Source organism: Drosophila tropicalis, unplaced genomic scaffold (assembly GCF_018151085.1).
Source record: "Drosophila tropicalis isolate 14030-0801.00 unplaced genomic scaffold, ASM1815108v1 contig_979, whole genome shotgun sequence".
NCBI classification, from domain to species: Eukaryota; Metazoa; Arthropoda; class Insecta; order Diptera; family Drosophilidae; genus Drosophila; species Drosophila tropicalis.
In genome coordinates, this window is record NW_027173482.1 from 1,688,280 (window position 1) to 1,714,477 (window position 26,198).

At 39.0% G+C, this 26,198-nt stretch overlaps 1 protein-coding gene across 1 annotated transcript; it reads left to right on the forward strand.

Annotated features, from left to right (window-relative positions):
• The first annotated feature begins 809 nt into the window (after positions 1-809).
• LOC137586346 (uncharacterized) lies at positions 810-3,695 on the forward strand. Its single transcript, XM_068302351.1, has 3 exons — positions 810-1,395; positions 1,837-2,472; positions 2,524-3,695. Exons 1-3 carry the CDS (start codon positions 810-812, stop codon positions 3,693-3,695), a joined length of 2,394 nt encoding a protein of 797 aa, XP_068158452.1.
• The last annotated feature ends 22,503 nt before the right edge of the window (positions 3,696-26,198 follow it).

Here is a 26,198-nt window from a genome sequence, read left to right on the forward strand (position 1 = left end):
CTACTAGATACACTATATTTTTTTCCTATTCACCTTAGGAGATGTCTGACTAACTACTTTCTTCACGAACCTGTCGGTGTTCTTTGCCAATCTTTTAACAACTTTTCACACCGTATCTCTCCTCATCTTTCTGTCACTTCTATTCGCGCTTTACTTTACTTAATAATTTACAACGAAACTGCTGATTTTATTTTGGACTTTGCATTACTTGCAACTCATCCCTGACTACATTGGCTTTGAATTGGAGCATTGCTGGCACCTTGTGCAAATAAAACAACTCCACCGTGTCGGGGATGTTTAGTTGTGTATAAAGCTAAGCTTACTTTCTTCGATTAATTGTTATCTGTTTTTTAGCTTAAGCTTTTTTGTCGACTGCTATGTTAGTTGACGTAAAATAAATTGTTTCTGAACGAAATGCATTATTATTGTTAGCATATAAGAAATTTGACTTGTATTCCATATTGTTAGTGCAGTAAGATAATTATCGAATTGCAGTGTCATATTACCATGAAATTGTTATCGAGTTCGCTGGTATCGGTATGTAATCGATATCGGGTAGAAAGTTTAAGTTTAGGAAAGACCATTGAATTGACCGGTTGTAACTTTATATAAATTGCAAATATATTGAACAATAAATCAAATAGGCGGTATCGCCTTAAAACAGTCTAACTAGGCAGTTGGTTTCCGAACATACAAAATTTCTGGTCCTTCGAGCCGGATACTAGCTGCTGATTTATTTCAATATTTTGCAAGTTGTGTAAAGTTAGACGGTCCTTAGTTGGAAGAGACCGTGTCTAACCTCATTCGCGATGCAGACAGTTATGCAAAAACGTGGTTACTGCAAATGCCAAATCACGCGGGCTTACCACAATGCAAATACATTCATCGAGAAAACCCACGCAGTGGCAAGTTATGACACACGATTGCAACAACTGCAAGAAAACTACCTTCGTTTTCTACAACTCACAGAGGAGTTGCACACATATAAAGACAATGCGGACTGGGAAGATCCGGACGTGGATATTGATCCATATGAGGAAAAGCACTACGCAACTTACTCGATGTTGAGTGTTGCGCGGGAGGAGCTGCAAGTGCAATCCGCCAGATCGCTCAACAACCGTTTTTCTGTAACAGAGGCAGAGAAGTTTCACTATCTGAAATCTTATTTGTCTGGCGAAGCGTTTTCGTTGATTAAACACATTGCCGTGACCAACGATAACTATAGTGAGGCTTGGGACAGGCTGGTCCAACGTTACAATAAGAGACATGTAATCATTCGTTCCTTCATTGACAGTTTTCTAAATCTCCCAACGGCATCTGTACTAAACTCTGGCGGGATTCGCAAGCTGGCTGACGGAGCCGATGAAGTAATTCGCGGACTAAGAGCATTAGAGTGTGAGAATCGAGATCCCTGGTTAATTCATGTGCTACTGGCAAAGGTGGACAACAACACTCGGCAAGCATAAGCAGAGCACAGTGAATCTGAGGATTACACTGTAACGATCGACAGTTTTATCAAATTTCTGCTCTCCCGAGGTGATACGTTGGAATCGAGCCAACTTTCACGAGCGAATCACAGCCGACGAATAGCTACTACTCATCACGTCAACACGGAAACCCAGCCATTGATCGAGCCATGCACCCTGTGCCAGCACGCTCATCCGCTATCAAGATGTGAACAATTCAGAGCACTTGATGCAGTTGCACGACACGCACACGTGAGGAGTGCCAACTTGTGCTTCAACTGTTTGAGCCCAAACCACAGGATTGCAACCTGTCATTCAAAGAATACATGTCGAGTATGTCAAAGAAAGCATAACACCCTGATTCATGCAGCGCAGCAGACGACTGGCCGTGAATTCAGAGATAGCGCGGTGCGAGTTCATCAGCCTGAGAGCCCAGGATCTAACGATGAATCCCCGGCTATTATTAGTCATCATGTTCAAACTACACGAGGTCATCAAGTAACAGTTCCAAAGCACAGCAAGAGAGTTTCTCGTCACACCCTGGAGAATATTCCGTATGCAGGTTCGCAAACGCTTTTGCCCACCATTCTTACATCAGTGAAAGACGCTCGGGGCAAGACCTTCACTTGCCGAGCTCTACTTGACACTGGGTCTACAGTCTCATTGGCAACGGAATCATTTGTCCAGCGGATTGGGATGCGACGCACCCATGCAAAAGTTCCAGTTCGTGGTCTCGCGGCTAACAGAGCCGGCGTCACCAGAGGACTCGTAAAGTTTCGAATCTGCTCTTGCAATTCGGATCACAACATTGAGGTCGAGACGTACATCCTCAGCACCCATACATCAGCTCTCCCAGCTCAAAACGTGGACATGAGCTCTACGCAATGGAAGGAGATTTTGAAGTTACCCTTAGCTGATCCATCTTTCGGCACAGTTGGTGCGGTAGATGTCATTTTTGGATCAGATCAGCTCTGGAAATTCTGTACTGGAGAGCAAAGATCTTTTGGTAACAACGTTCCTATCGCACTAAATACAATTTTTGGTTGGACTCTTGCAGGTCCATATAGTACATTCGGGGAAAACCAATCACTGGCAATCACTCATCATGTTCACCTGAACCTCGATTCGCAGGTGCGATCGTTCATGGAGATGGATAGCATTCCATCAAAAACATCGACATTGGAGATATTTGATCCGACTGAGCAACACTTTCTCACCACTCACACCCGTTCCCAAACTGGCACGTATGTAGTAGAATACCCATTCAAAGACCTGATGCCACCAATTGGCGAAACCCTTCCACAAGCTGTTAGCCGATTGCAGTCACTAGAACGCAAGTTTAGTCGCGACCCAAGTCTCAAGAGAGAGTATATCGCTTTCATGGACGAGTATCTGAAGAGTGGTCATATGGAATTACTCAACCCACAGCAGATCGACGAGCAGCCCGACGGTTGTTTCTATCTGCCGCATCACGCCATCTTGAAACCGGAAAGCACCACCACCAAATGCCGAGTGGTGTTTGATGGATCTGGAAAAGATAGTAGCGGAGTGTCACTCAATGAGCGTCTTCACATTGGGACTCCCATTCAACGAGATCTATTTGGTGTCTGCCTTCGATTCAGACAACATCGTTATGGTTGCTGTTCGGATATAGAAAAGATGTTCCGCAAAATAGAGGTTGCTCCCCATCATACAAACTATCAACGTATCATCTGGCGTAGTTCCACAATTGACCCTATGCAGCATTATCGATTGCGTACTGTCACCTACGGATTGGCGCCTTCACCCTTCTTGGCTGTACGGGTTTTGAAACAATTGGCCATAGACTATGAAGCGAAGTATCCACTAGCCGCGCGAGTCCTGGCGCGCGATGCGTACGTGGATGACATTCCAACTGGATGCAATTCAGTTGGCGAACTTATGAAATTAAAAGAGCAACTGATTTCTTTATTAGATGAAGGAAAGTTCAAGTTGAGAAAATGGAGTTCGAACAGCTGGAGTTTCTTGAAGTCGATACCAAAAGAAGATTGTTTACATGGACATGCGTCGATCGAGGACAACGTTAAAATTTTGGGCATTCCTTGGAATCCTGGTCGAGATGAGTTATTAGTCAATACACCGATGATTGCAACCAAACAGGCCCCTAGCAAACGGGCGCTATTATCGGATCTGTCAAAGGTCTTCGACCCACTGGGCTTTGTTGCGCCTACCACTGTGTTGTTAAGCTAATATTCCAAGAATGCTGGTTTAGCGCTATTAGCTGGGATGACCCAATACCGGAAACTCTTCGAAGCCGATGGCAAGCAATCGTAAAGGAATTACCCCTGCTATCTCACTGCCGAATTTCACGATACATAGCCGCTTCATCGCCGCACATTGAACTTTGTGGTTTCGCGGATGCATCCACTCAAGCCTATGGCGCTGTCATTTATAGTCGCGTTCGTACAACGAATGGTTACCGGAGTCGGTTGGTGGCTGCCAAGACCCGAGTAGCCCCGCTTAAGCCTATCTCTATTCCCCGTCTTGAACTCAACGCCGCTCTTCTACTTAGCCGATTACTTAAACTTGTAACAGAATCTCTAACTATACCCATTTCCAGCTCACATTGCTGGACTGACTCGGAGATAGTTTTGCACTGGTTATCATCGCCACCCCGTCGTTGGAATACCTACGTTTGTCATAGAGTTGCTGAAATTGTGGAGGACTACCCACGTCGCTGCTGGAACCATGTTCGCTCTGAAGAGAATCCTGCTGACTGCGCATCACGAGGTGTAAGTCCATCTCAGTTGTTGAATCATGAGTTATGGTGGAAGGGACCCTCTTGGATTACCAAACCACAATCGGAATGGCCACTATCTGAACCACACGGCCAAAGCTTTACTGACATGGCGACTGAGGAACGACGCCAGCCAATTACTGTGCTTCATGGAATGCTTGAGGACAGCATTCATGAGTTATTAATCAACAAGTTATCGTCTTGGAGCCGTCTCTTAAGGGTAACCAGCTACTGTTACCGATTCATTGAGCGACTTAGGTGCAAAGGTGCACACTCCGATAAAACATTCCTTACATCTGTTGAGTTACAATCAGCACGATGCCTACTTCAACACGTACAACGCAAGAGCTTTTCCAAGGACTATGAAAAGCTTAATAAACAAGAGCCGTTATCAATTAAATCTCGATTGATCCGGTACAGCCCATTCCTTGACGAGAGAGGAATTGTACGAGTCGGAGGCCGAATCGAACGATCATCCCTACACTACAATGTAAAGCATCCCATTCTACTGCCCAAGGAGTCACCGATCAGCTTGTTATTAATTCGACACATTCATCAAACACATTTTCATACTGGAGTCGATGCCACATTCACTATTCTTCGGCAACAATATTGGATTTTGGGTGCACGTAATCTGGTGCGCCGAGTGGTTTTTCAATGCAAGCTCTGCTTCTTGCAACGACGAGCAACTCATACTCAGCTAATGGGTAACTTGCCTCTACCTAGAGTTCAAGCAACTCCGTGTTTCCAGCATACTGGCCTAGACTATGCTGGTCCAATTGCAATCAAGGAGAATAAGGGTCGAACACCTCGTATTGGAAATGCTTGGTTTGCTATATTTGTCTGTCTCGCAACAAAGGCAATGCACTTGGAGGTCGTAAGTGACTTAACAACCAACGCTTTCATTGCAGCATTTAAACGATTTATTTCTCGCCGAACGAGACCCACTGATCTCTACTCGGACAATGGTACCACCTTTCACGGAAGTAGACGTGCGCTAGACGAGATGAGACGTTTGGTCATCGATCACATGAAAGAAAAGGAACTTGCTCGTTTTGCCGCGAGTGAAGGCCTCACATGGCATTTCATACCGCCGTCAGCACCACACTTTGGCGGCATATGGGAATCTGGAGTGCGATCCGTGAAACTACACCTCCGTCGGGTTATCGGCGCTAACGCACTGACCTTTGAGGAGTTGTCTACTGTGTTAGCGCAAATTGAAGCTGTATTAAACTCAAGACCACTGTGCGCAAACGGTGACAGCTCTCTGGACCCTCTCACACCTGCTCATTTTCTTGTCGGGTCACCTTACACTGCGCTACCTGAGCCCTGTTATTTAGACATGACATTCAACCGTGTGGAGAGATGGAATCAACTTCAAGCTATGGTACAGGGGTTCTGGAAGCGCTGGTATATGGAATATCTTACATCATTGCAAGACCGAACCAAATGGTTATCAAGAGAGAATAACCTTTGTGTTGGAACTCTTGTGGTGCTCAAGGAGCCACATCTTCCACCCACCAAATGGATATTGGGACGAGTCTCTGCGGTCCATGCTGGAGACGATGGATTGATTCGGGTAGTTACGGTAACTACTGCCCATGGGTCTTACAAACGCCCTATCACCAAAGTAGCGGCCCTCCCTATGTGCTGAACTAATAGTTCAGGGGGCGCCGGTTGTGTTTCTGAACGAAATGCATTATTATTGTTAGCATATAAGAAATTTGACTTGTATTCCATATTGTTAGTGCAGTAAGATAATTATCGAATTGCAGTGTCATATTACCATGAAATTGTTATCGAGTTCGCTGGTATCGGTATGTAATCGATATCGGGTAGAAAGTTTAAGTTTAGGAAAGACCATTGAATTGACCGGTTGTAACTTTATATAAATTGCAAATATATTGAACAATAAATCAAATAGGCGGTATCGCATTAAAACAGTCTAACTAGGCAGTTGGTTTCCGAACATAAATAAATAAACAAAAATTAAATAAACATCACATGGAATAAGGGATGGCATCTGCACCAGAGAACGGCTTGGCATGATTGTAAAAAAAAAATGAAGCAAGTAAGTCGACTCGTCGACTTGGGTATACCATACACCTGGTGAAACAAATATTTCAAATTTCGAAGACCAAATGTATGTCTATTAAATTGTCTTATACTATGTGCTATCTCGCTCACTCTACAAACACACGAGCACTCTAGCGCCGCTACTAGCCAACGTCCAATTCTGGCCTTGTGGACCGCGTAGTAAAATACGTTCATACGCATATTTTACATGTTTCTAGTCCGATTTCAATAAAATTTGATAGTTTGGTAGAAATAGATAAGATAAATTAGTCATCCAAATTTAAATACGATAGTCAAAAAACTAAAGGAGGAAATCGTTTTTTTCTAAATTATGGAGGCGGAAGTGGGCGTGGCAAAATGTGAAAATATCTAAATTCTCTGCGCATACTATGCCAGTATACATACTAAATTTGGTGACTTTAGCTTTGTTAGTTTTTGATAAAATCAGTTTTGTTTAATTTACGGGGGCGGAAGTGGGCGTGGCAAAATGTTTAAATAGCAAATATCTGCGCGTCTATTGAGCTAGCCTACATACTAAATTTGATGTCGGTAGCTATCATAGTTTTTAAGGAAATCCCTTTTATGTAAATTCCGGGGGCGGAAGGGGGCGTGGCAAAAAGTTTAAACAATTAGTTTCTGCGCGCTAACTAAACGAGTATATAAACCAAATTTGATGTCTCTATCTATTATACTTTTTAAGAAAAACAGTTTTATGTGATTCCTGGGGGCGTAAGGGGGCGTGGCAAAAAGTTTGAACAGTTAATTTCTGCGCACTAACTAATCGGGTATACAAACTAAATTTGATGTCTCTAGCTGTCATACTTTTTAAGAAAAACAGTTTTATGTGATTCCTGGGGGCGTAAGGGGGCGTGGCCGAAATTCCAATTAATGCTGAACATGTGCATACTACACGAGTATACATACCAAATTTGGTGGCTCTAGCTCTTATAGTCTCCGAGATCTGCGTGTTCATACAGACGGACGACGGACGGACGGACGGACGGACGGACGGACGGACGGACGGACGGACGGACGGACGGACGGACGGACGGACGGACAGACGGACATGGCTAGATCGACTCGGCTGTTGATCCTGATCAAGAATATATATACTTTATAGGGTCGGAGAAGCTTCCTTCTGCCTGTTACATACATTTTGGCGACTTTAATATACCATTTCACCCTATGGGTGTATGGTATAAAAATGAAGCAAGTAAGTAGACTCGTCGACTTGGGTATACCATACACCAGGTGAAACAAATATTTCAAATTTCGAAAACCAAATGTATGTCTATTAAATTGTTTTTACATGTTTCATAGTATGTGCTATCTCGCTCACTCTACGAACACACGAGCACTCTAGCGCCGCTACTAGCCAACGGCCAATTCTGGCCTTGTGGACCGCTTAGTAAAATACGTTCATACGCATATTTTGCATGTTTCTAGTCCGATTTCAATAAAATTTGGTAGTTTTGTAGAAATAGATAAGAATAATTAGTCTGCCGAATTTGAATGCGATAGTCAAAAAACTACAGGAGGAAATCGGTTTTTTCTTAATTATGGAGGCGGAAGTGGGCGTGGCAAAATATGAAAATATATATACTCTGCGCGCATACTAAGCCAGTATACATACTAAATTTGGTGACTTTAGCTTTGTTTGTTTTTGATAAAATCAGTTTTGTTTGATTTGCGGGGGCGGAAGTGGGCGTGGCAAAATTTTTAAATAACCAGTTTCTGCGCGTCTATTAAACTAATCTGCATACCAAATTTGATGTCGGTAGCTGTCATAGTTTTTAAGAAAATCAGTTTTATGTAAATTCCGGGGGCGGAAGGGGGCGTGGCAAAAAGTTTAAACAATTAATTTCTGCGCGCTAACTAAACGGGTATACAAACTAAATTTGATGTCTCTAGCTGTTATACTTTTTAAGAAAAATAGTTTTATGTGATTCCTGGGGGCGTAAGGGGGCGTGGCCGAAATTCCAATTAACTCTACATATGTACATAATACACGAGTATACATACCAAATTTGGTGGCTCTAGCTTTTATAGTCTCCGAAATCTGCGTGTTCATACGGACGGACGGACGGACGGACAGACGGACATGGCTAGATCGACTCGGCTGTTCATCCTGATCAAGAATATATATACTTTATAGGGTCGGAGAAGCTTCCTTCTGCCTGTTACATACATTTTGGCGACTTTAATATACCATTTCACCCTATGGGTGAATTACCGTTATGTTTTTGTTTTAACTGTTTCTTTTTGTTTGTGAGAATGCTTGCTATTGTAGGTTGAAATGAGCACAATTATGTATGCATGAAGTATTATTTAGAATTCACTTATGAAGTCAAAATAGGTTTCTTTTTATGTTCAACATATTCACAAATACTCGAATATTAAACTTGAACTGAATTAAATTTTTTAATGTCAATCAAGAACTGCAACAAATATTGATTATTGTCTCATGACAGATCTTAACCAAACTTCATAAAAAAAAAAAAAATTTATTTCATTAATTTGTTAATTTTCTTATAGCCGTTGTCTTTTAATATGAAAATATATAGTCTGTTGTGTAAATAAAAATCGTCAAATAAAATTCCAGATCAAAAAAACTTTCACTCGTTGCAGAGGACGGACGTGTTTTTTTTTGCGCTTATAAAATTTTATTTTTTTTCTTGCGATTAAATACTTTTCTTTAACTTTTAATCTCATTATCGGTTTAATAATAATTTTAGCATCCGAATTTAATTTTCATTTCGCGAATTCTTGTAGTCGCTTTTGTGCTTTTGTTTAAATATACATAAATCAAAACTTACAACAATACTTGAATCAGCGGTGTTGTTGTTTTGCTTATTTTTTTTGCTTTTGTGTCTTTACCGTTGTAACTAACTCTCGCGCTCTTGCGTACAAATTGTTGTTGCATGTGTTCAATTTGACGCGCTCTCCCGCTCTTTCCTATTCTTGTTTGATTTGCGCTCTCGTCTTTTGCCTACCTTCGACTCTGTGATACGTGTTTTTGTTTTTGCGTATTCTTGCTTGTTAATTTCTTTAGTTGTGAAGGCTTACTCTGCACATTAACCCTTGAATGAGAACTGGTCAGTATATTCTTATACACAGATTTTATACCCTTACACCTTTTATTTTTTATTTTTTTTTATACATATCATTTTTAAAATAATAATTTTTCATAAAATGGTGGTCTGCTCAAAAAATAATTGCATAGTTGCCACTAATGCGGTTGACTCCCATGATTATATTCTTTGTTGGTTGTGTGATAATGCGGGTCACGTTAAGTGTGCAGGTTACACAGGCAGAATCAAGTAGTCTATTGCTAAAGGTGGTGGCTTAAAATATGGATGTGATGCTTGCCGGGAGGTCGAGAATGAGATGCGCTCATTCATGAGGCGGACTAGAGATAGTTTTGACACTTTAAGGGCAGGTTTTTATAAACTCCAAGCGGAGTTTACTGCGGTGGAGACTCAGTTCAGAAACTTATCGCTTATGAATGAGTCTCCGAAACGTAAAAGGACCAGTCCTTGGGGTGTTTCTGTATCTGTAGATCCGCCAGCGTCTCTTATCGTCCCCGACCGGTCTCATGCATCGTCCACTCCTAATGTACAGCAATTGATATCGTTTAGGAGCCCGGTTGTGAATGCTATTAGTAAGGAATTACCGGTATCACCTGGGAATGATCTCTTAAAAACGATGCCTATTGTAATGTCCGATGTGTCCGGGAAATTACTTATTCCAATGGAAATTGCCGATAGTTCTAAAAGTATCCAGGGCCCCATAAACAAGTTGACTGCTGCAGTGGGTGACTTGTCCAATGTTACTGCTGCGGCTGACGCTTCGGGACCGCGGCCTCTCGTTGGCATACCACCAAAGAAATATATATTTGTTTCTAGGCTAGACCCTGTTGTCACATCTGATGATGTAATAGCCTATATTCGGAAGAAAGTTAACGTCTCGAATATTGCGGTGGAGAAGTTCAAATTTTCTTATTCTCGGGACATTTCATCCTTTAAAATTTGTGTTTCTGCCAATATCTTCGACACTATATGTCGAGAAGATTTTTGGCCAAAACATATAATAGTTAAGGAATATACTGTAAAAAAGAAAAATCGGCAACCGATTCGCTTGCCAACAACAACAACTAATACTATTCCTGCCACATCAGCAGATGCTGATGCTCAAAAAACTAGCTTCGTCCCTTAACCTGGGTTACCACAACGATAGAGGACTCAATACTAAACTTCCTAATCTCTATGTAGATAGTCTTTCTTTTGAACATAACATTCTAGCTTTTACAGAGACGTGTCTAAAACCTGATTTTGCTGATGCATCGGCTTTTTCCACAAACTTTTCTATATTCAGACGTGACCGGATTTCTCGCATAGGCGGTGGCGTTCTGATAGCCGTTGATGCTGCTTTATCATCTGGAATGATTCAATTTTCTACGGCAGCACCCCTCTGTCAGTCGGGTGGGAGGTGGTTATCTGCTTGGGCTCGCGCGTAACAGGCTTTGTCCTGGTGTCGTAGGGGCCACTTGACCGTACTGCGCATAGTGTCGTCAACGTCCGCTATAGATTAGACCCTATATATCCTTTGGTATTATAGCGAGTAAAACACGTCTGACTTTGGTGAGCTCCGCTTCAAGACTATCCCGCTCCCATTACTTTATTTTATTCTCTTTGTTCTTTTTCTAATAAGTGAGACAGCACACTTCTTGCACTGTCCCACTGTATCACGAATGTAAGAGTAATATATAACTTAAAACTAATTTGTAACAGAAAAAAAGAGTAAGAGATACTTAAGGCTAAACATATTGCACAGGGGGAAAGAGTAAGATATACTTAATACTAATACATGTTGCTACAGTATTGTCTTAACTCTATGCCAAAAGATAGAAATTCTTATTTAATTACTCGAACTTTTTTTATACCCTTGCAGAGGGTATTATAAAATTGATCAGATGTTTGTAACGCACAGAAGGAGACGTTTCCGACCCCATAAAGTATATATATTCTTGACCAGCGTGAGAAGCTGAGTTGATATAGCCATGTCCATCCGTCTGTGCGGACGCGTTTTACTCAGCCGTTTTAAGAGCTATCGGGCTATTTTCGGGGGTTTTTATTACCTGGCAAAAATAAAGTATGAAAACCATAAGGATCGGACCACTATATCATATAGCTCTAGAAGAACTAGAAGAAACATTTTCATAAAAAATCGAGTATGCTATGAGATTTACATATGTGATAATATGAGAGTAAAATTGTTTTGTTTGTATATTGATGAATTGAGTTGCAGAAAACAAATTTTGAACATGTAAAATTATTATTACCAAGGACTGCAAGGGTATACAAACTTCGGCATAGCCGATGTTAGCTTCTTTGATTTTTTTAAATTTCAGTTGTATTTATTTATGCCGACATAAAATCCATTTTGTGTTTTTATAATATTGGTTTCTATTTAAACATTGGTCCAAATAGTGTTCAAAAATTGATTTATAAACGCCAGGACCTATGTTTTAACCCATTTGAAGGGGTGTTTTTCCTGCAGTTTGCTAAAATAATCTTATTTTATAATAAAATAAAATTTGATTACTTTAACAGTTTTCCCGATTTACCGATTCCATTTGATGGAATCTTAGGACTAGATTTCTTCAAAACTTTTAATTGCCAATTAGATTTCAGTGAACCAAACAATTTACTAATATTAAGACCAAATAGATTAGATTTTACAATAAACATCCCAAGATAAAGCTTCTGCTTTCTGACGTGACGGTCGTGTTTTTGCACAGCTCCTGAGTTTCAGCTTTGTGCTCACTTTTGTAAGGCGGCCTCTCAAAGCTCGGCTTACAATTGTTCTTGCACTCTCCGTTGTGCTGTGCACTCTAGCTGTCTCTTTGTTTTATTTGTAATTTATTGATATTTTTATCGATAATTATCTTTGTGCTGTGTATTTAAATTTTTCTATATATTCTTATAAATATATATATATATATTTTTTTTTTTTTGTTCCCTGTGTTTCTTTTGGCTTTTTAATGGCTTGTTGTCTACCTACTTGCAAGCATTCTAATCGTTTGGATGATCAGTATAGGTCAATATCTTGCTGGCTCTGCGATAATCTTATTCACTTAAAATGTGCTGGCCTCAACGGCCGCGACTACGACAAATTTTCTGGTTTGTCTGACCATCTTGTGCCAGCCAGCAGCTTGATTTTAGCCGTATGTACAGGGATCTTCGTTTAAAGTTTCTTTCTTTAAACAAACTAGCCAAACAGCTGTCTATCGAGTGTGACTCTAGCGTACATTTATTGTCGCAATTCAAGTTTATTCCTCCAGTCGCCAGCACTCTCTATTACATCGTCTCCCATTTTACTTTCGCCTACACCATCTTCTTGTCCCTCTTTATGCTCTTCTTTTTAGATTGAAGTGCCCATTACAAGCCCTGGTGTACCTCAATCTATCCCTCACGGGAACTCTGATCAATCACAGGATAGTGCCTCATCGCAAACAATTATTTATCTCTAGGCTTGCTCCAGATACTTCTGAGTCGTCTGTGGCAGCTTACATTGGTAACATATGCCCTGCTAAGGTTTTAATTCAAAATTTTAAGTTTCCTAGGCCTCGCGAATTCTCCTTTTTTTAAAATTACAGCACCAAATGAGTACTTCTCAGCTATGGTTGACCCAAATTTTTGGCCAGAGGGCCTAGTTGTACACGAGTTTGCGCCCAATAAGCGCTCTCGTCCGTTGCCTGTCCACCTTCCTAATTTATCTTCTGCTTCAAAAAACTAATAACGTCTAGTCTTTGCATTCATTATCAAAATGTAAGAGGACTTCTAACCAAGCCCTCAAAGCTGTTCTGTGATAGCCAAAACTTTTCGGCTGACATTTTAGCTTTCTCTGAAACTTGGCTTAACTCTTCTGTTTTGGATAATGAAATTCTTACTAATAACTTTATTTCTTATAGGCTTGATCGTGTAGGTCGTCGTGGCGGTGGAGTACTCATTGCTGTCAACTCGAATCTGTGTTCAAGTGTTGTGCCGATTGATCTCCCCTTAGGTGCTGAGTTTATTTGTGACGAAGTTACATGTTCTAACTTTAGCCTATATATCTCTTGTTCATATATTCTTCGAGCTTTTGATATCATGATCGACATGCACCATGCTGATGTTTTACGAACTATATTTAGTCGTTTTAAAGATCGTGATTTTCTTATAGTTTTAGGTGATTTTAACTTGCCTAATATTTCTTGGCTTGCTGATGATTATCTATCTTTCTTAATTCCTTCATCTCAACATGTTTTTCTTGATAGCCTACTTGAATGTCCACTATATCAGTTGAATTCTTTCCTTAACTCTTCTCAAAGAATCCTTGATCTTGTTTTAGTCTCTGATCCCACTGTTAGTGCTGTATCACAAACACAGCCACTAGTGAAACCTGAAGATCTTTATCACCCTACCATTGAAGTTACTATTTCTTGGAACTCCGTTACTAATTCATTTAAGAAAATCTCAAATTCTCGTCGTAGATGTTTTCGTAAAACAAATTTCAATCTTCTCAACAGCCTTATTTTCTCTTTTGATTGGTCATTTCTATTTGAGTGTTGAGATAAAGATTGTGCAGTGAAGTTTTTCTACTCTGCTCTTAATTCTCTTATTGATAAATGAGTTCCTTATGTGAATGTCTCTACCGTCTCCAGCGCGCCAATCTGGTTCACTCGTAGGCTCTCTAATCTTCGTAACATTAAATCGAGATATTTTAAAAGATTTAAAAAAACTGGTTCGCGACTTGACTATGCAAATTATTTTATAGTCAAATCTCAATTTTGTCTTTTAAATACTCAATGCTACAACAATCATATCGTAAGGTTGAATTTCATAAGAACCCCAAAAGATTTTACAACTTTGTTAATTCCAAAAGACGCTCTAATATACTACCTTCCACCTCCAGACTAAATGACCAGACGGCTAATAATGATTCCGATATTGCAGATCTGTTTGCTAACTTCTTTCAGTCGACTTATTTTACTACTGTCGTCTTCCTTCGTACCCGGGCCTGATAATTTTCTTAGTTGCAAGTTTAAAATTTGTTTGATTTCCCTATCTCGGTTATTCGTTAAATCAAGTGATACTTGTACTTTTCCTGATATTTGGAAGGAGTCTTTTATTATTATTCGAAAATAGGGCAACAAATCGAATATTTCTAGCCACCGTGGCATCAAAAAACTTTCCGGAATACCTAAACTATTTGAGAAAATTATTACGTCATTCCGTAAACACCTATCTAGATCCACTATTTCTTCTTGTTAGCATGGCTTCATGAAAGGTCGTTCGTCGCTTACCAACCTTTTAGAGTTGACTACCCATGTACACCATGGCTTTCGTAAAAAGTGTCAAACTGATGATATTGAAACCGACTTTAGTAAGGCTTTTGATCCGGTAATTCTATGCTTCTTACGAAACTTAACATCATGGGTTTTTCCCCGAAAGTATTGGCTTGGTTAAAGTCGCGACTTTTCTTTTAATTCTATTTGGTGGAAACCAGTCATTAGTTTGAAAAGAAAGAAAGTTTATCATTCAATCTTAGTTCTTGTTTGTAAAAATTATTTGTTGTAATTGGTTTGTTTTCTAAACCAAATTTATTTTGGCGCGGAGCTCTTTTAGTACGTTTTTGAACATATATATGTAGGGAGGTTTGTTTATGGTCTGTCTGCACCTGTATCTAACAAGAAATTGCATATGTTGTCTGTATTTTCATTTTTGATTTTTAGCCTTAGCTAAAGTTGAATGTGTATAAGTTAATAATTAATATACTCAAACTGTTTACTTGTGATCTCTGCACGAAGTTAAATCAGAGAGATAGAATTATACTTGTTCGTTTATTGGTCAAATCCGTACTGAAATATAAATGACAAAATATTCTTAACATAAGCTAGCCCTGACCTATAATCGCTGTGTCAGCGATTATGCTGAATGGATTATGTTTCAACGTCGCGACGGCGCATGGAATGTTGACGGCAACGTATTGTGCAGTTTGGCATAATTGGCATTAAACATTGTTGCAGCTTTGCTGATCGTGCAGAACTGCAGTCGTTGACTTTGTTTGACCGGACGTGTTAACTCCTCCCTCACTAGTTTGAAGGCCGTCCTCGGTTTTCCTCAAAGTGTCGATGACAGCTCGTATCGAGATTTGTTGTTTATTCTCTTTGCATTTTTGATGAACCTTGAAGACGACGAGACCGATGATCAGAGTGACAAGGGATGCTGCAAACATCATAGGCCATATTGCCAGTTTTTTTTTCGATGTTTCTGCTGGGCCTGGATGACGCCTGAGTATGTTTTTGGTATTTTCAAAGAGAGACCCATTCACGTAGATTTCCTCATCAAACGTCAGCAGGTGTGTGCCGTGAGTGACTCTATCAGTGTTGTTATTCATCTGTATTGTAGCTGTAGCTTCGTTGATAACGATGATACCATCGTCAATTATCATCAGCGGCTGCAGATGGCTGGGACGAGTCCTACAGTGTGCTGTACCTCCAGAATGTAGTTGTTGCGCACAAGTTGCTGATTTCAGCTGCTTGCAGAATGTAGAGGTGAGAGTAGCGGTGCAGTTTCCGATTGCTAAGATATTGTTACCACAATCTGCGACGTTGTTATTTTCTTCGAGGTCAAGTATCGTTCCATTATGTTGGACGGGGAATATGGTTATTTTCTTACATATTACGCTAGGATTTGGGTACTTGATAAGAAAGTGTACAAAACTATGATCTAAAAAGACTTTTACATAGGCTATTTCAATTAAATCTGTTATAGTTAAATTTGTAGAGTGCTCATTTAAAATTTGACTTAGGTCATTAGAGTCAAGAATTGTTGGGTTTATAATTTGAATCTTTGCGAGCGTAATAGACAATATTAATGTTTCGAGTTCAGAGATTATAATTCTATTTCTTGTGAGTAATGCTTGATAGAGGTTCCTTGTATCGATCTGTGTCTCTTTTGCAAATCTAATTATTTTATTTACGGATTCTGTTAAGTTATTAATTTTTTCTTGTACTTTTGTATTTATAACTGCCTGCTGTTCAATTGAGTCAGTTAGTTTTTGCTGGTGAAATTTCAGATTTTCGAAGTCATCAAAGTCAGGAGTTCCTGCTACTATCTTTAAAGCTGTTCCTAAAATATTTATACTCCTAGCTTGCCTATGGTGAGTGTTAACTGTTTCTAGCAGTGTCCTAATATGACCTAAATCTGATTCAACAATTTGTCTCATATGAGACTGTGGGAATTGTGAATTCATAAGTGATTTAGTTTCCTCGGCAATTTCCGAGTACATTGTGAGATTAGAAGAATGTCTTAAAATTTTAAAATTTTCCCAAATAACTATGTTTCCGTCCATGATGGGAATATAGTCCGAGTTCGAGTAATTAATAATCTCTCCAGCTGCTGTTGCTACTAGGAGTAGAAAGCGAAGAATCCAAGCCCTAGTAAAGATAGGATACAAAGCAGAATAAGTACTGGAAGGATAATTATTTTTTCTTATCTTATGTATACCTCCCTCCCCTTTATAAGAACCGTTGACCCCAAATCGGCTTCCACAATGACTTCCTCAAACAAAGGAGTTAGCTTGTTACCAAGTTTTTTATTTAATTTCATAAGTACCTTGTCGCCTATTTGAAAAGTTATATTTCTTCTGTCCGCGTTTTGTCTTTTCAGTAGCAGATCTTGCGCTTTAGATATTTTTTCTCTTATTTCTGCTTCAAATTCTGGTGGGGATGCATGAATTATGTCGATTGGTTTTTTATTAACGACTGAGTGAATTGATTTATTGTATTCTATTGTTGCCTGAAGTATAATATCGGTAGTGTCATTTAGTTGTTTTTCTAATTTCAAGCATCTGGCAATTTCTGCAAGAGTACTGTGAAATCTTTCTACCTGTCCATTTGAAGTACTATGTAATGGTGGCGAATTTACAATATCAACATTAAATCGGTTTTTTAAAAGAGACCTTATTGTTTCTGAATTCAGTGATGGTTCGTTATCCCAGTAGATAATTTTAGTATTAGGGTAGAAATTCATGAGCTGCAAGATGGGGGACTCGATATCTATTATCGTTCTGGAAGCTATGGGCTGAACAATGGCAAATTTAGAAAATTTATCAATACAGGTTAGAAAATACTTTTTATCTGTAGAAAAAATGTCAATATGGAGAATTTCCCCTACTTGATTAGGTACTGGCGTTTCGCCAATGTACTGTTTTTGTGGGTGTCGGTCATATTTTCCTTTGCTACAAGTCTTACAATTTGCAACTACTTCGTTTGCTAGACGGGTCATTTTTGGGAAAAAATAGTCTTGGAGAATTTGTTTTACATTCTCTTGCGCTGCTCTATGTGCTCTGCCATGTTCTGTGACTATGATTTCTTTTTGCTCATTCCTATCATGAACATCGATGACCAATTTATTTGAATGACAAAATTTGGATGAAGGGAAAGTCTCAACTAGCTTGTTTTGTATAAATGCTAGTATCGGCAGGTCGCATTTGATTGCATTCACTACTTCTTTTTTAACCGCATCACACACTTTTTCTATTAAGTTTTCTCTATTCGAAAAATGTATGATATGTCTTGTTTTTTGTCCGAACATAATAATAATTTTTTCGGAAGCTGTAGTGCTTTCTTCAATAATTATTTGGTTCCTGAAACAATTAATCGGTTTTTCAGTAGACTCTATAGTGTATGTCAATGATAACTCACTATGTATGGTGGCTAAGTCTGATGGAGCATCTTCTTCAAGAGCGTAAAGGTTTTGTCTTGATAGAGCATCGGCGACAAAATTTTCTTTACCGGGCTTGTAGAAAATTTGAGCATTGTGTTCATCGATAAAGGATTTCCATCTCTTAATTTTTGCATTAGTGTTTTTGTCTGAGACTGCAAATGTTAGTGGCTGGTGATCGGTATAAATACTTAAATTTTTTACACCGTACAAATAGTTTCTTAGGGATTTTAGGGCCCACACTATTGCCAGTAGCTCACGTTCATTTGTAGCGAAATTTAATTCGTTGTCTCTTAAAGTCCTGGAAATCATGGTTATCGGCTTCTTGTTTTGTGACAAAACGGCGCCTAAGCCAGAGGACGAAGCATCTGTCGTCAAATCGAATGGCTTCTGATAATCAGGGTATAGGAGCATTACATCTTCGGAGCTTAAGATATTCTTTAATTTCTCGAAGGTGGCTATCTGCTCTTTATCAAGGGTAACAGGAATTTTTTTTGATTGTCCTGCACTTGTTTTACCATTATCACCCTTTAGTATATCTGTCAATGGTTTGGCTATAGATGCAAAATTTTTATAAAGCATCTGTAATAGCTCGCTAGACCAAGGAATGATCTAACTTGGAACAAATTGGAAGGCTGTTGAAATTTGCTAAGTGCTTCAACTTTGCTGGGATTAGTTGTTATACCGCCACGGGAGACCACAAATCCAAGATACTCGACCTTTTCTTTAAAAAAGTGAGATTTTTCCCGTGATACCCTCATGTTAGCGTTATACAATTTATCTAGTACCCAGGCGATGTGGTGAACATGACTTTGCATATTTTCAGAGAATATGATCACGTCATCCACGTAGACGTAGCATGACTTCCCAATCTGTTCTCTAAGTACGTCGTCAATTGCTCGTTGGAAAATTCCGGGGGCATTCTTCAAACCAAAGGGAAGTCTGCAAAATTCATACTTCCCATTTCCTACAGAAAATGCAGTTTTTCTCTATCTTTTTCTGCAAGAAGTATTTGATGAAATCCTGATTTCAGATCGAGCGTCGTGAAATATTTGGCTTTACCAAGGTTTGAGAGAATAGCTACAATGTTCGGTATAGGGTATTTGTCATCAACAGTTTTTGAATTAAGTTTCCTAAAGTCAATTACAAGGCGTTTTTTCCTATTTCCTTGTTCGTCTAGACCCTTTTTATCTACTACCCACACCGGATTATTATACGGTGAATTAGATGGTCTGATAATATTGTTTCTCAGCATGTCATTAGTTTCGTTATTGACAAACTCTGATACTCCTAATGGGTATGGGTAAAGTCTAGAGAACACTGCTTTTTATTTTTTCTTGTAACATTTTCTTAAATTCTTTTTCAATTTCTTGCGGAACTTTTATATTTTCTACTTCGGTAAAGTTAACATTTGGGCTTTTTTTATATTGAATTATTTCAGATCCATTTTTTGTTTTTAAGACGTTATTTTTCAAATCTAGATTTGCGTTAATTTTTTTTTAAAAATCAAGTCCTATTATTCCATCAAAGCTTGATAAGCTAGGAAGTGAAAAAAATGTGGTTGTTGTATTAAAAAGATGCATAAGACATTTCTCTTGGACGGCATTAAAGCCATGAAGTGACTTAACTAAAAATTGTTCTTTAACTTTAGTTACATTTTTAAGTTCCGGGCTTGGTTTTATATAGTTTTTTGAAGCGCCTGTGTCTATAAGTAATTTAATCTGTCTACCTGCTATCGTTCGCTCTACAAACGGTAACAGGGAACAATTTCTAAAAAATTGACCTCTTGAATCTGATCCTCATCTTCTAAATCTGATACCTCAGCCTCCGCTACTGCTTGGTACTCCTGCTCCGATTGACCTTCAGAATTTTCATCTTGTGAGAGATGATTAATTCTCTGTTGTTTGGGACCTGTAGTTCTAGCTGTTCCACTACTTGCTCTTTTTGGCACCTGATTTTGGTAGGAACCACCTTGGTTTGGGTATTGAGTTGTTTGCCTAAACCGAGATGAAGTGTCAACGTCCATAGGTTGTGGTGGTTCTTGTTTTATATTCGGGCTATTGTTTTGGGTTTTTTGTTTGTAAAATGGAGTTTTTACTTGGTTTGGGGTATTTTCTATAGTGGGCTGCCTTTGCTGTCTCTGTTCCTGACGCTGAGCTCTTTCTTCATTATTCCTAGCAAAACAACTAGCGAATTGGAAGCGTTCATGATTAGATTCAACTTCCTGTGCAAGTGCCAGTGCTGATGGCAAATCTTTTGGCCTTGCTGAAAATAGAATGTCACTGAGAGATTTCTTTGTGCCTGAAATGAAGACTCTCAATGCATCTGCTCTGTATTTTTCGTTTAGAGAAGCAGCCAAAGTAGAATCGTAAGTCATAATTGTTTTGTTTATGAGTAGTGTTAATTTCTTTTCAATTTCCTCATAATATTGGGTTATTGTCAGGGTTCCCTGACGTAAAACGGACAACTCTTGCTCGATTATATAGATGGGATGTTTATCGGCATATGTAAAGTCAAGTCTATTGATAATTGTTTTAAAATTTAATGGAGTGTCGTATGATGACAAAGCTTCCTACATAATTTTCAAAGATTTTATATGCAGTGTGTGCGGCTTTCCGCAACGAAACATAAGTCTCGATTTTTCCCTCAAAGTCTGGTACTGATTTAATTATGTCCAGTGTTTCGTCACATTTAATACCTACAATAATTTCTGCATCTTAAAATACTTCAACCTCGGGTACGGACACTGTTGTATTTCTAAACTCGTTTCTCATTTCCTCCATTTTTCTTTCAAATAATTGCGCTTGATTTTCTAATGCACTGTTTACTGCATACTCGAGCAGCGCTTTCAAATTTTCTTCACTCACTGCCATTTTATTTTTTGTTTGTTCCGACACTAGTTTGTTTTTTATATCTTTTATTAGTTCTTCTAGTTCTAAGTCATATACTTCTTTTTTACTCATAAGATTTTCAATTTAATTCAAAAATTTTCTGTCGCAAAGACTCTTTACAAACACTTTTTGTTTAAATTTTTGTATTTATTTACTTTAAATAAGCACTCTACTCACATTTCTTTTAAAACTATGGTTTTTATATGTTGTTGTAAATCTCATTTTTCGTCTGTTTATCCCGTCTGCAAGTCTAACGATGTCAATCCAACGATGTTGCCTCCTTGCTTGAGATTTCTTTGGTGAGCAGGTTCTGCCAGTTGGGCGCCAGTTAATAATTAATATACTCAAACTGTTTACTTGTGATCTCTGCACGAAGTTAAATCAGAGAGATAGAATTATACTTGTTCGTTTATTGGTCAAATCCGTACTGAAATATAAATGACAAAATATTCTTAACATAAGCCCTGACCTATAATCGCTGTGTCAGCGATTATGCTGAATGGATTATGTTTCAACGTCGCGACGGCGCATGGAATGTTGACGGCAACGTATTGTGCAGTTTGGCATAATTGGCAGTAAGCATTGTTGCAGCTTTGCTGATCGTGCAGAACTGCAGTCGTTGACTTTGTTTGACCGGACGTGTTAACTTATATATTCACAGTTTCTTCTGAATGTCTGTAGGGACTTATTGGTTTTCCGAATTACTTTCGTACACTACCAGAGGGGGGTTGAGCACCTAGCATCCTTTGTGGGTGTGGGTGAGAAAGTTTCGGGATTTCTCCCGCTTCGGCAATTTTGCTTTGCACTCGATAGTATCAGCTTTTCAGAAGTACTGGTCAACGGACACATCTGATACGTGTAGCATATTAATACCGCCCGATCAGCCAAGCCGATGATCAACTCCAACAGCTTGGACGCCCGATCCGAGCGAAGAGATCGCTCCACAGCAGGCGGATCAGATGAACGCCTAATGCGAACCAGTTGGTCCCGGAGACGAAGACCTAGGTATTCTACTCCCTGTAATAATGGTATGAAACTCAGGTGAGCTAGCTAAAGCCCTGCGAATCTCCAAATATGTAAACAACGACATGAAGGACCAAGCACAGCGAGTCTTTGCGTTAAATAAGTCTGCGCTCTCAGCGTTCGCAGACCTCACAAAAAAGGAGAGTACCATAAGAGTATATAACTTCGTTTATATATTAGCAGAATATAATTGGGCCCTTATTAGACGTGATTTAGATAAGACAAAAAAAAAGCGCTCGCTTTCGATGGGTTTTTTCGACTATATTTATTCTTCAAATTTGTAACTGAATTAGATCCATGCGACTCCCACGCTCTCGGATCTCACCCAACTCCAACATCAAACATTAAACGACGACAAAAAGAATACACATAGCGCTCATCTTCGCAGCCTTCAAAAAATCGGCAAGGGCGCCAATTTGCCGATCGCTTGTTCGTAGGTAGACCCTTCCGATGTTGTCATACCTACAATCGATAGGAAATACTTCTGAGATTATGAATCTAAAAAATGTTTAAAATCGTTTGAGATTCTGACATTTTTAGTAAATGATAATTTTTAAAAATTTTTACTTTGGTGGAATACAACTAACAAGGATCAATGCCGGACTACTTACACTAGGTACGTGAAATATTTACCTATCAGATGTATATAGTTCCAATATGCGGAGACCTGTGAGACCAATGCGTAAGCCATAAAACTAAGGCAACCTCGTCTGTGGCTTGTTTGTTATTAATTGATAACATTGCGTAATGCTGTTTTGCAAATCCTACCTGTTTATATATATGTACACACGCCTTTCTACAATGTTAGATTGCGAATTAGCTGCTTTGGAAAAACTGGCAAGGTTGGTAAATGTTATTTAAGTTGATAAAAAAATTGGTCCTAGTTGCTGGTTGATCCTTTAATACAAAAAGGGATATGCCGTTTGGCCTTCTACCTAGTTATTTCAAAAAATATAATAAAAAGTGCTAATTTTATCTTCATAATTATTTTATTTTTAACTTATAATTATAAATTATTTGTGCAAAAATGTTGTTAAATAATTAAAGGATTTTGAAAGTTTTGCATGTGTGTGAAAATCCAAATTATTTTGAAATAGGATTGCTGAAGGAGGTGGGCGTTTTATTCGAAAACGATAGTTCGGAGTTTCAGGTAAAAATCGAATATACACACTATAACTTAAGACGAAAATGGATCAAAAGCGGCAGAAATCGGGCAAATTTTGTGAAAAAAATGAAGTTTGGCTTAAGGAGTATCGAGATTCAAAGATTCGTAGCAGGAAGAAGTTCAACCATAGAATAAAATTAGTGTTTACCATTAGAGAGCTATGTGAAGAAGCACAGGAATGTAAAAACAAGGACTACAAAAGGTCCAGATACACTAAGACAAAATAAAGACATTTTTAGCATGCTGGCAGCCTCTTCGGACCCTCTTAATGCATCACTGAGACACGTGCGATCACGAAAGGATTTAATAAATAGCAACTATAGTCCCGAAATGTTGACTTTATTAGATATTGATGTAAATATTGAAAATTATTTTGAAAAAAATCAGCCATTAATTGCAAATTTTCAAAATTAACCTATAAATATCAAAGAAGCTGACTATGCCGAGGTTTTTCTACCCTTGCAGTCCTTGGCAATAATATTTATACATTTTGAAATTTCTTTCCCTGCAACTCAATTCACAATACACAATACACAAACAAAACAATTTTACTCTTTCTACCACAATTTTTTTCTTCTTCTTCCATCATTTCTTAAGCAAAGCAACGCACGCATACACATACAGTTCATGTACCGTCGCGTCTGTGTGTGTGTGCATGTGCTCTGTTGATTTGATGATGACGTAGTAGGCATTTATTATGACTGTAACTTGTGTTCTATTTATCCGATCAGATTCAAATTGGAATCTGAGTTTTTACATCCAATACTATCATCGTAGTAAATTTCATGGGGATACTCCAATTTTTATGAAAATGTTTCTTCTAGAGCTGTATGATATAGTGGTCCGATCCTGACAATTTTCATACTTTATCTGCTCCGGGCTATAAGTAGCTCAAATACCAAGTTTCATCCCGATAGCTCTTAAGATGGCGGCGTGAAGTTGATTTGCACAGACGGAAGGACGGACAGACTGACATGGCTATATTGACTCAGCTTCTCATGCTGATCAAGAATATATATATACCTTATGGGGTCGGAAACGTCTCCTTCTGTGCGTTACAAACATCTGACCATTTTTATAAGAACCTCTGCAAGGGTATAAAAATGTAAAAAATTCCGTTTGTGATTGAAAACTTCTACTACAACACCACGAATACATAGCACTTAACAAACATTCATTCATAATGTAAAGTGCCAAAAGGCCCCAACTGTTCGTTGTCGTTGTCGCAGTGGACCACTCGGGGTATTCCCTTCCGGCCGATGAATCCTTGGAAATCCATAAAAAATGTGCTAGTACTTAAATCACACACCGGCGAATTTCCTATTGTTTGCGTCATAAGATGTGGCGTGTATTTGAATCATAATACACAAGACCGCACTGCTCTGATGGTGATAGAATCACATCATCAAACGTGGTCGATTTGTTTTTTCATCTATGGAAGAAACACATAACAAAAATCCTTATCAATTTGGCATGTGACGAATTGCACTCGATGACTTTAAGAGTCAGCATGACAGGTGATTTTTTGACCTCCAAACTACGCTCTTTGTCCGAGAGTTGTACATGCTGGTTGGTGTGACTGTATCCAAAGTAAAGTTATTTCCGAAACCGACCAAAGGAATGCACGCTTAATTGGTACCTTTCTGATTTTACTGATTTGGTGACAGAGATTTGCGACAATGTGAGCGGCACACAACTCAAGTCTAGGCAATGTTTTTGTCGTGAGGGGCTTTTCTTTAGATTTCGACGTTAGAAATAAAGTGCTGAAACATTCCGCAATGTTGACTCGAACCTAGATACAACAACCAAATGCTCTCATTGAGGCATCAGCAAATCCATGAAATATTTTTATTCATTCCATGCTATCTCCAAATTCATTGAGCCCCAGCTCTTGCATTAAGATTTTATCCTCTAATAAGTTAAGGACTCAGAAGACCTAACGGATCATTTCATCCGAAATAAACGAGAGAATGTTCCGTTTTGTCGCTCGGAGGCTCATAAACGATTCATCGATTTTGAATTGGAATATGTCTTCTCCAGGTAACCAAAAACAACAAGTGCCTTGGTTGAATCTGATTCTGAAATTCTTACCGGCGCTGCTGTGCTAGAGAAGCGGAGATTAAAAACTGTTTGAGAACCATTTGATTAACTCAAACCCTGCTTTAAACAATGCCGGTGACACTTCAGACTTTATTATCAGAAAGTCCTCAACGCCTAATAACTTCAGCAGCCTTTGCATGTGACAATTCAATCATCTCACCCAGCTTTGTCAAACACCGGATTGCCAAAAACGGAGCTGGCGCCATACCATACGTAACAGTGTTTAACCTGAACACTTTCAAAAAATAATCTGGGGTTTTCCTCAACAAAATGAGCTGGAAATCTCGATCTGCTTCATGTAACATTACTTGACGATACATTTTCTTGACGTCAGCGGTCAACGCATACTTTTGCAAAGCAAAATGGAAGCAAAGTCGAGTACAGCTTCCCGTGAATGGTGGGACCGACCATCAAGATGTCATTCAACGATGCGATCCATGGATACCTCACTGCGGTTCATTCGCGACTTCACCACAGTGTGTAACAATTTCTTGACTTGTACATTGGATTTAGCGATCCCAAGCAAGTCGATTAGACACCTAGAGAAGTACCTGCAATCGTTAGGCCATTTCTTCGGTTATTAATTTGGTCAAGTTGGTTCGGACGTGTGTTCCTCATGCCTTTTGGTATCGGACGAATTGTTTAATGCCGAAATACACAACTCTTCTAGCTCTGACTTGAACTCATCTTCGGAGTCAAATGTCTCCACTCGAGTCTGAAATCACAGCGCAGTCTCGAAATTGGTATTCAACATTGTCAATCTACAATCCAAGTTTATTGCTTGAAACGAAATATTTCTATATTTTAATTGGTCACTAACGCGTTTTATACTTTTTACGCATTAAGCTTGTCGCTTCTTTGCATCATATTCCGAATAGACCCAGCTGGAGGAACCATTCTTGCAAGATGAATAATTTAATAGGTCGAACT

What these genes read in the sequence shown, in the direction of transcription:
- LOC137586346 (XM_068302351.1), top strand. Translation starts at nt 810, where the DNA reads ATGCAGACAGTTATGCAAAAACGTGGTTACTGCAAATGCCAAATCACG. An exon ending in CGGACTAAGAGCATTAGAGT is followed by an intron (nt 1,396 to 1,836) that starts GTGAGAATCGAG and finishes TGATTCATGCAG; the next exon opens with CGCAGCAGACGACTGGCCGT. An exon ending in TGGAGAGCAAAGATCTTTTG is followed by an intron (nt 2,473 to 2,523) that starts GTAACAACGTTC and finishes GGACTCTTGCAG; the next exon opens with GTCCATATAGTACATTCGGG.